Source organism: Pteropus vampyrus, unplaced genomic scaffold (genome assembly GCF_000151845.1).
Source record: "Pteropus vampyrus isolate Shadow unplaced genomic scaffold, Pvam_2.0 Scaffold671, whole genome shotgun sequence".
Classification (NCBI taxonomy): Eukaryota; Metazoa; Chordata; class Mammalia; order Chiroptera; family Pteropodidae; genus Pteropus; species Pteropus vampyrus.
This window is the reverse complement of record NW_011889452.1, coordinates 40425-50736: the sequence shown is the minus strand read 5'-3', so window position 1 is coordinate 50736 and position 10312 is coordinate 40425. Positions and strand designations below refer to the sequence as shown.

Here is a 10312-nt window from a genome sequence, read left to right as displayed (position 1 = left end):
CACGCCGGGCCTGCCTCGAAGTCCAGCGGTCGTGCCAGGTACAGGCGCCCTGAGGTCGCATCCAGGGCGAAGGTGCCGTCTGGGTCCGCGCCGCCCACCAGGGTGTACGTGAGTGCGCCCACCCCCGCCGGCTCTGGTGGCGCCACCGAGCCCAGTAGGGAGCCGGGCCGCAGCCCCTCGGCTGCTGTCACCGTCAACACGACAGGCACAGGCGCCACGGGGTCTGCCTCTGAGGGATCTGGTGGGGGCTCAGCTGAGCGAGCTGAGGGAAGCACCTGTTGTGGACCAAAGCAGGAGTATGGAATCAGGGGGATCCGTGTAAAAGGGGGTCTGGGCTGGCTGGATAGGTAGCAGGAAGGGTGCTCAGAGTAGCCTGAGGAGAGGGCGCAAGGACCCCATGAAGGTGCAACTTTTGCAGGTGGGCCTACAGCGGTGGCCAAGTGGATAGATTGGAGGAGGGGCAGTCATACCTGCACCAGCAGCTGGAGGCTGGAGCTCCGAGGAGGGCTGCCTTGGTCGTGAGCACTTAGCGTCAGCACATAGTGGGGCCGCTCTGCTCGGATCAGGGGTGCTGCAGTGAGAAGCTCCCCCGAGTGAGGGTGGAGAGAGAAGAGCTCTGAGCCAGGACCTAGAGACAGGCAGAGGAAGGGTGAGGGCCTGGTCCCAGAGCTGGGAGCTCATGAGGGTGTGCCACTCCCATCAAATCCCTTCTCTCCATCCCCATACCCATCAGCGTATACAGGATGGTCCCATTCTCTCCTTCATCTGGATCTTTGGCCTGCAGAGTTGTTACCAGTGTTCCTGGAGGCACACGATCTGGTACCTGTGGGGACACACAACTCACCTACAGTTGTCTCCTTCTTGTTCTTAAGTCAGAATGGAGTTCCCCTCCCTTGTGTGCAGGCAGAGCCCCCTTTTTTTGTTCTTACATTTGTTCCAAAAGGCAGTCTCTCTTACCTACACCTATAATTCTATTGGGAGACCCCCATTCCTTATCACTTCTTCAGGGCAGGGTCCTGTAGCTTCACATACCTGTACAGGGAGGCCCCCACCAGCAGCCCCTGAAGCCTGCAGGAAGGTGGGGCTGTTGTCGTTGAGGTCGAGCACTGCGATGTGAACGGTGCCTGTGGTACTGCGGGGTGGGCTCCCCGCATCCTGCACCTGTACCAGGAGCTGGTAGCTGCTCTGGCGCTCACGGTCCAGGGTTTGAAGTGTGGTCACTTCTCCTGGGAGTGCGGGAGAGGGATCATGTATGGGATAGCCAGTGATACAGAGCCTGAGGCCTGCGGATGAGAAGCTGGGGTTTGGGAAGGGTGGGAGGGAATCCCAGGGCGAAACTCCAGACTCTGTCCTGGTCCTCATGGCCAAGCTCTAGGAATCCTGTCTGGCTGTTCACCAATCTGAGAATGAGGCTATGGGGTATCAGAATTTGGGTGCCAGTGCTCACCGGTCTGGGGGTGGATGCGGAAGGCCTTGCTATCTTCTGACAGCTGTCGTAAGCTGTAGGTCAGACGTCCATTGGGTCCCGTGTCTCGATCAGTAGCAAAGACCCGGCCCACACTGGTTCCTGGGGCCTGGTTCTCAGCAACAGCCAGGAAGGTGGGCTCCTCAGACAAGCGGGGACTGTGGTCATTCTGGTTGAGAATGCTGACCCTCACAGTGGCTGTGCTTGTCTGCTGCCCCAACTCAGCTTTGGACCCAGACACTGCCATTATCTTCAGTGTGTATAATTCTTGGGCTTCACGGTCCAGTGCTGCCCGCACCCATAGCCACCCACTCTGTGGCTCCAGGCCAAAAAGGCTACTTGGCCCATCTGCTGCAAGGTGGTAGGTGATGGGACCCCCATCAGGTGCTCGAGCCTGCACTTGTAGGATCTGAGTTCCAGGGGTGATGCCTGAAGGCAGGTCCACGCGGTAGGTAGGGCTGTCGAAGTGGGGAGCCAGCCCACGAGTCCCCAGGTCCTGTACCACCACCCGCAGTCGAAAGTGGCTGGTGCGGGCTGGGGAGCCCCCATCCCGGGCCTCCAGGTCCAGCTCATGGGCAGGCCCCCCTGGGGGTCCCAGAGGTCCCATAAGCCGTATGTGGCCTGTGGTGGGGTCCACGGTGAAGATCCCGCCACCTCCAGCAAGAAGGGTAAAGGTGACTCGACTGTTAATGCCTGAGTCAGGGTCCAGAGCCCGCAAAGTGTAGATGAGGGTCCCTGGGGCAGTGTTTGGTGGCAGCAACACCATGTCTTCAGGTGCAGGGAAGGCAGGGGAGTTGTCATTCACATCATCCAGCAGCACACGCACCCGAGCTACAGCAAAAGCCGGGGGCGCTCCACTGCCTGCCCTCACCTCCAGCTCCAACACTGGTCCCAGCAGCTCCCGGTCCAGAGGGCGAAGCGTTTGTAATGTCCCTGAGGCCCCATCTAGGGAGAAGAGTCCTCGCGGATCCCCGCCTGATAGGGCAAGGGTCACAGGCCCCAAGCGACCTAAGGAGGAGGAGAGAGGGGTCAGGAAGGAGACGGGGGCAGGGGGGAGGCTGGGACCTATTGAGTTGGGGCCAGACTCTGGTCTCAAGAGGGGCTATGCAGTGCCCATACCTGTGCCTTTCAAAGAATTAAGGAGAAGAGCAGGTGTTGGCAGAGAAGTTGAGTGGCACTAGGGTGATATTCACGTGCCTGAGGATGAAGCAGTGCCCTACACGGGCCCAAGTAGGTGTTGGGAATTAGAACCAGAGGGTTTTGTGTTGGAGCTATTTGGGGTACCCTGAGATGGCACTAGAGGATTATGTCAGTGTGTCTGGGCATGGCATCAAGTGGGTATAATGATAAATGATACCTGGTGGATTGTGTGCCTGGACTATGCCCACGCTGGTGCCTGGTGCCACATCTTCTGGCACAGAAAAGACATACTGTAGTTGCTCAAATATAGGTGGTATGGGGGTTCCAGGCACAATGCTGATGTTGACTCGGGCACTGGGCTCTGCCTGAAGGCCACCTCCATCCTGAGCCCCAATCTCCAGCTGTACCACAGAGTTGACCTGTCTGGCCAACGGCCAGGCTACTGTCAACAGCCCTGGGAGGAGAGAGAGCAGAGATATATAAGGAAACAAAGTAGAGTTAGAAGGGTTATAAGAAGAGGGACAGGACTTCATTTAGGCAGATGAGAAGATGGGTGGGGGACAGACCCTGGGTATGGCAGGATCCTCACCTGAGTGCTCATCCAAGGCAAAGAGTTGAGGGCTATTGCCAGCCAGGATGTGGTAGGAGAGTCGCCCATGGGGCCCCTGGTCAGGGTCATGGGCACGCACCCTCAGTACAGCTGTTCCTGGTGGACTCTGGGCGCTCAGACTAGCAGCATACTCCCGTGGATAGAACTGAGGTGGGTTGTCATTCTCATCTGACACAAACACCTTCACATACACCATGGACTTGAGGCCTCCCTGGTGAGATATGCAGCCACAAGTCAGGTGGACCTTGTCTGGCCCTGGTGAACGCCCTACTCCAATTCCCCAACCTGTCTATGGTCTGCCCACTTACCCCATCCACAGCTGTCACTGTGAAGTCAAAACTTGAGGGCCCCTGGTCGCGGTCCAAAGTCCGGGTTGTGCACACATCACCACTCTGGGCATCGATGCGGAAAGGGGGAGACCCCGAGGCCCCAAGTCCGGCACCCAAGGAATAGGAGAGGAGGCCAAATGGGCCACTGTCTGCATCTGTGGCTGTCACCTGGGGAGAGGCTGGGATGAGTCATGCCCCATCTTTTTGGCCAGAAGAAGCAGAGCTAAGTGGCAGTTAGAAGGAGCAGGCCCTGGGCCAGCTGGTGCCAAGTCGCTGGATGGTAGAAATACAGAGGAGACTAGGAGGATCAAAATCCAAGCCCAGCCTAGACCTCATTACCTGAGTTAAGTTCCTGTGAGCCTCTGGTCACGTTTTTGTCAACTGGTCAATATGTAACCTTGTTTTATATGTTTCTATTTAAAGACATCTAACGTAATATATATTGTTGATTCATTAACATTGAACTCAATGGCAATGGCACTTTAACTCATATTTGAATGAAGCTTATCTAAACACCTGTACTTTCTTCATAAGGCACATCACAGCTTTCTGTGCTTAGGAACACTAGATAGGACTTCAGCACACTTGGGGACCATTTTAAACAGCAAAATCACCAAAAGAAGCACAAAGATGCGAAAACCATGGCACTAAATAGACTGCATAAAGGACCCTTATTTACAGTATAGGAGCTGAAACACAAAGTCAGAGCCTTGCCGTGTTCAACCTCAGCTGGGAACGTGTGCATTGGATGACTTGAATTTTTCATTACTCTGCACATGTCCAAGAATGACTACAAAAGCTTCATGAGTATTGATTTTTGGGTTACACCTAAATTTTAGAGTCATCAAACTCACAAATATAGACTCTGCAAAGAACAAGGACCAACTGTACTACTTATAAAGAAGAGTTCTAAAAGGCCGTGACTGCAAATTTCTGGTGGATCATGGGGAGTTAAATAACCATCACCAAGTCTCATAATCACTCCAACGAAAGAACTAGCTGACCGATAGAATTATAGAGGCCGATGTCATAGGCCTACTCTTTATTGAGTTTGGTCATTACAGAGTGGGATCTGATTGATACTGGGATCTGGGCACTTGAATGATTGAGGTCTGCTCTATGGATTTATGGAAGGAGCTCATGCACCTGTAGTATCCCTTCACTTCTCAAGCCGACCTCACTAGAAGTGGGAGAAGGAGAACTGTCGGTCTATGGGACAATATTTAGGTCATTTGGCCTTGAGGGCTCCCCAAAACTAAGAAGTAGGGAAAGTCTTTCCTGGTTAATTTTTGGGCATCTACCAGACTGGTTCAGAAAAAGTTGAATGATTGGACACCAACATCAGGAGCCTCTGAACCAGGTCAGCAGGAGACACCATTCTGCGAGCTCACGAGCCCAGGACAGGGCCAGGCACATCCTAGGTGCTCTTTGTATATTTGTTCATTGAGTAAACGGACATTCTGATTGCCCTGCCTTACAACAAAAACTTCTTTCAAATTAAGTTTTATATCATGGGTGCACATTAGGGCCTCAATAGTGGCTTAGCTGGTGCTGACTGCTGTAGCCTGTGACAAAGTGCTCTTTGTGGATGCAAGGGCCTCAGGGTCATGATATGCTGTGAAAGGAAGCTGGAGAGTTCTCCTTTCTGAGCCAGAAAATGTTGCTCAGAGAGAAGTCTGGCCAAGGACTTCAAATGGTTGCCCAGGCCTTTGACAGAAGTGATTTGTGCCATTGTTTACCCTCCTGAGACACACTAAGACCTTGCCACGGCTGGACCCTGGAAACAGCTTCTGCTCCAACTCTTTACTGTGGCTGTGGGCCCGGATATCCCAGGAGACAAACTTCCCCTGCATCAAGCCTGCAGGCTGCAGCACAGCTGCAGTACCATCTCCAGAAGCTGTTAAAGACCTTTGCCCTCTGACTCCCCGCAGGAAGAAAGCAATAAATAGTGGTCAGGGGAAGTTGTCAGGAAGTGACCCCAAGAGGCGCAGGGGCCATTGACTGGAAATGACCAAGGCAGAAGTGAATTTCCCGGCCTGTGCAGCCCCTGCTCAGGGGTTCCACCGCAAATGCAGTTCTCCATTTCAGCAGGCTCTCTGCCCTGCTGCACAGTCTAACCGTTGTCAGCTAACCATAACTAACTCTTTCCTCTTGTCCCCACCCTGCCTCTAGCTCTCATCAGATGCACTACTGGAGGGAAAAAATAAAGACCCTTACCTGTGAACTCAAATTCCTAACAGACCACAAACTTATGGCATCAGCTCCATCCTGACCTCCTTACCAGGTGTCTCTCCTGCTTTGACCCTCCCTGCCTCCACCCCAACCCCAGCCTTTCTCTGCCTCCCCTTCCTCTGCCTGTTCTTACACGTCGTTGTTCCCTGGAATCTCTCCTTGGCCTTTTCTCACTATATACACTGGCTTAGGGCCTTCTCTTCCACGTCCGTGGATTTGGCCATCGTCTGTGCTTTGACCCAGACCACTCCTCTGAGCTCCAAACTTGTACATCCAGATGCCTGCTCAGCATCTCCACTTGGATGTCCCACAGGCACCTTAAATCCAACCTGTCCAAAACTAAAGTCATGATCACTCCAAACCCCTCCCTAATGACTCTTCCATCCACGCATCGCTCAAGCCAGAAATCTGTTCTTCCCTTTTCCTCTCCCGGTATATCAATCAACCATGGACTAAGTAAATCCTCATTATCTCTCCAATTTGTTTGTCTATTTCTCTCCATCACCATTATCACTGTCTTGACTGGGGCCTGAGTTGTCTTTCCCCTGGACTGTTACAATTCCTTTCTCACAGCTGTCTGACCCTCCAGTCCTTCTGCTACACCAGGATTTCTCAACCTCAGCACGAATGACAGTTTGGACCAGACGATTCTTTGTTGCGGTGCTGTCATGTGCATCATAGGATGTTTGGCAACATCCCTGGGCTCTACCCACTAGATACCAGTAGCATCCCATCAGTTGTGATAATCAAAAATATCTCTGGACATTGCCAAATGTCCCTTCCAGAGGGCAGAATTACCTTGAGCTGTGAACTATTGCTCTACACTGACTGCCAAAAGCATCTTCTGAGACAACAAATATGATTGTATTACTCCTCTACTCAAAAAGCTTCAATGTTCCCTAAAGAAAAAAGCTCAAACTCATTGGCTTGGCTGCACTTTTCACTGTCTGGCCTCCCTGCACAGTCTCATCTCCTACTTTCCCATCTCACACCTTAAACTCCAGAGACACAGTAGGCCCTTGTTCAAGTCAGGCTCTCCCACTCCTCTGTGAATGTCACCTCTGCTTAGAACCTTCCCCTGTCCGGTCCCATCATAAACTCCTGCTCATCCTTTACCTCTGAACTCAAGGGCTCCTTCCTTTAGGAAGACATTCATACTGCTTATCTGTACCTCACATGTATCCCCATCATGGGACTTTTCTTATTGCAGTAAAACTGTTCCTTTGCACATGAATCTTCCCTCTAGAGGATAAACTCCATGGAGCATGTGTATGGGGTGGGAGGAATGAATCATACATTACTGTATTCTGTGTCCCTAACATGATGACTGGCTCTAAATGTATATTGAGTGAATCAAATATTAAGACTTCTTGTAACCATTATGAACACCCAGTGGTTATTTTTTACCCCTGCTTCCCTATGGTTACTAACAGTAAAAGCTCTAGGAAACCACCTGGAGAGTTGCCCTGTTGCTTTAGGCACTAGTGAAGAGGAAGAAGTTTGGAAGCCATAGCCCATTGGCCCTGGGCCAAGAGGGATGGTAAACACATGAGAGTGGGTGGGAGCTGGACAGAAGCAGGCAGGCAAATACTGACTCTGGCCAGAAGGCAGGGGTCAGCCGTGCCAGGCACTGGCCTGGAAGTCTAGGCCAACAGGCAGCCCCTGAGAAGATGCTCTGATTTGTTCATATGTCTGCCCCTAGCCCCCCACTGCACTAAATCAGTGACTCCTTGAGGGCAGCAACTTCAGGGTCTTAGTTTTTGATTCTCCATCATTTAGTAGAGGTGGACTTCTGAGACATTAAGATTTCAAGCACTAGTCTCCTAAGAGGCCTCCATGCCCTCCAGTCTCCCCTCTTGCATTCGTACTCTGTGGTGCAATGAAAACAATCTTTTCAAAAGACATATCAGGTTTGCCTAGAGCCCCTCATTGGCTTCCTATGATTTTTAAGATAAAGTCAAAGTTTGTAATCTGGTCTCTGTATACTGTCTTGTCTCATCTCTCCCCAACTCTTTCTCATCAGCACAGTTGAGGCCAGCTTGAACGATGCAGTCCCTTGAACACATCATGGTGTTCTCAAGCTCGCTCTTCAGCCTGGAGTCCCCGTCCACACACCCCATATTATCCATTTGACAGTCTTACTGGTTCTTCAGAGGCCCCTCCTCTGAGCTTTCACAACACTTCATACGCTACCTGCTGCAGCACTAGTTACTGGTGTGTCTCCCTGCCTAGACTGGGACCTGCCTTGAACAAGACTCTCTCTTTTCTTTGTTCCCAGGGCCCCAGCACAGTTCCAGACTTACAGTGGCTAAGTTAATTCTTGACAGCACAAGATACTTTTTCTATAGAGCCAATCTTAATTCTCTCAACTGCCAAGATTACTAGGCCCAACTCTTGCACCCTGCTCTCTCATCTTCATTAACCCTCACACAGACTTTGGAACTCATAGGACAGGACCGAATCTTCTTGCATAAGTCACCATCAATAAATGCACCTGCAAGGCCTGGTTCTTGCTCTGAGGTCCCCTATGGCTCTCTGATCTACTCCTGCCCACGGCAGCATCCCTCTGTGTGCAGGGCTTACATACCTGCAGGAAGCAGGTTCCAGGCTGTGTGCCCTCAGGCAGTGAGGCATTGTAGAAAGTCCTCTGGAACTGAGGCTCGTTATCATTCACATCTTGCAGGGCCACACTAACTGTGGCAGAGGAGGCGAGAGGGGGAAAGCCCCCATCTGTGGCCACCACAATAAGCTGTGGCTGGGGTTCCAATTCATAGTCCAGCAAGGCAGCAGTGGTGATGATGCCTGAGGTGGGGTCAATGGAGAACCAGCGGTTGTGGGCACCTGGGGCCAGGCTATAGGTCACCTGACCATTGGTGCCCTGGTCAGGATCCCGGGCCATTACCCGCACCACGAAGCTGCCAGGCAGTGCAACTTCAGGCAGGGGCTCAGGTCGGTAAAGCTGGCGGTCAAAGGCAGGCGCGTTGTCATTGACATCAGTGACATGCAGCACAAAGGCAGCCTCGGCCCGCAGTGGCGGTGAGCCTGAGTCTGTGGCAGTAACCCGCAAGTTATAGGCATCCCGCTCCTCCCGATCCAGCTGCCGAGCCACGCACACCAGGTAGATGACACTGTCCTGGGTGCTTAGGGCAAAGTGGCCCTCTCCGCCCTCCAGGGACACATTAACGTGGGCAAAGTCACCATCATCTGGGTCTGACACAGAGATGCGAGCAACAAGCTGGCCAGGTGGGGCAGCCTCGGACACTCGGGGGGAGCCATCTGCACTGAGGAAGATGACAGTCATGGAGGGCTGATTGTCATTGGCATCTCGCACATGCACAGTCACAAAGGCTGAGCCTAGCTCAGGGTGAGCCCCACTGTCGCGTGCCTGTACCACTAGTTCGTGAACCCGCCGTTGCTCAAAGTCCAGTGGCCGTTCTAGCCGCAGTAGCCCCGTGTGTGCATCGATAGAGAAGGGTCCATCACCCTCGCTCTGCCTCCGGTTGATCTCATAAGTCACAGCCCCGTTGGCACCAGCATCAGCATCAGATGCATACACCTGCAAGACTGGGCTGCCAGGGGCCAGGATCTCAGACACCACAGCGTGATAGCGGCTCTGATTAAAAGCTGGGGCATGGTCATTGATGTCCAGCAGTGTCACATCCAGCAGGGCCTGGGCCCTCCGGGGCGGTGAACCACCATCATAGGCCTCCAACTGCAGCATGTAGTGTGAGCGGTTCTCTCGGTCCAGCTCTCCAGTAACTACAAGCTCGGGCACTGGGGCCCCATCTGGACCGGGGCGTGTCTCCAGCCTGAATGTCTCTCCAGCCCCATCACCAGACAGCGCATAGCTCTGGGTTCCTAGGCGGCCAGCATCTGCATCACGAGCAGGCTCCAGTGGGTAGCGGGTGCCAATAGCTGTATGCTCAGGTATCTGCAGGGCAGCCCGAGCTTCGGGGAAGGCTGGAGCATGGTCATTGATGTCAGCCACTCGTACAGTAACTTCCACTGTGGCACCGTCAGGAGTGACTGCGGTGAAGCGGTAGCGATCCCGCCGCTCACGGTCTAAGACACGAGCTGTACGGACCACCCCACTGTGCTCGTCGATGGCCAGGTCTGTGCCCACGCCGCTGCCCTCCTGTGCAGAGATAAAGTACATGGGAGGTGCTGCCGTGCCTGCCGGAAGCCCTGCACTGATGTCCCCAATCAGTGTGCCCGCCGGCTGCTCCTCATCAATCTGGAGGTCTAAGCTCCCAGCCTGACCCCAGGCACCTGGCACCTTGGCCCCTAGCAGCAGCAGCAGCAGCAGCAGTGGGAGCAGGTGGAGGGACCTAGGGCTCTGCATGCCAGTGCAGGAAGGCACAGTGCCCGGCTCCTTCTGCATGACAGGCGCAGTCCAGATGTGGCTTGGGTTCTGGCTCCAGGCCAGGCCCTGAGCCCAGCTTGATCTCAGACTTTGGATCAGGTCCAACTTGGGCTCTGGCTCCAGCTTTTTATCCTAAAAGCTCTTGACCTGGGGGAAAGCAGAAGGAAAAAGGT

General features: G+C 53.4%; 1 protein-coding gene across 1 annotated transcript in view; it reads right to left on the bottom strand.

Moving 5' to 3' along the window:
- The window catches only part of DCHS1 (dachsous cadherin-related 1), a 19770-nt gene extending 9484 nt beyond the window's left edge, over positions 1–10286 (bottom strand). The window contains exons 1-9 of the mRNA XM_011385199.2: positions 8364–10286; positions 3524–3712; positions 3195–3426; positions 2823–3059; positions 1448–2473; positions 1033–1226; positions 727–823; positions 471–628; positions 4–275 (exon numbers count right to left, since the gene is read on the bottom strand). Of these exons, the coding sequence (XP_011383501.1) occupies positions 4–275; positions 471–628; positions 727–823; positions 1033–1226; positions 1448–2473; positions 2823–3059; positions 3195–3426; positions 3524–3712; positions 8364–10157 (4199 nt within the window). The 5' untranslated portion in view covers positions 10158–10286. The remainder of the gene's footprint in view (positions 1–3; positions 276–470; positions 629–726; positions 824–1032; positions 1227–1447; positions 2474–2822; positions 3060–3194; positions 3427–3523; positions 3713–8363) is intronic.
- Between the last annotated feature and the right edge of the window lie 26 nt (positions 10287–10312).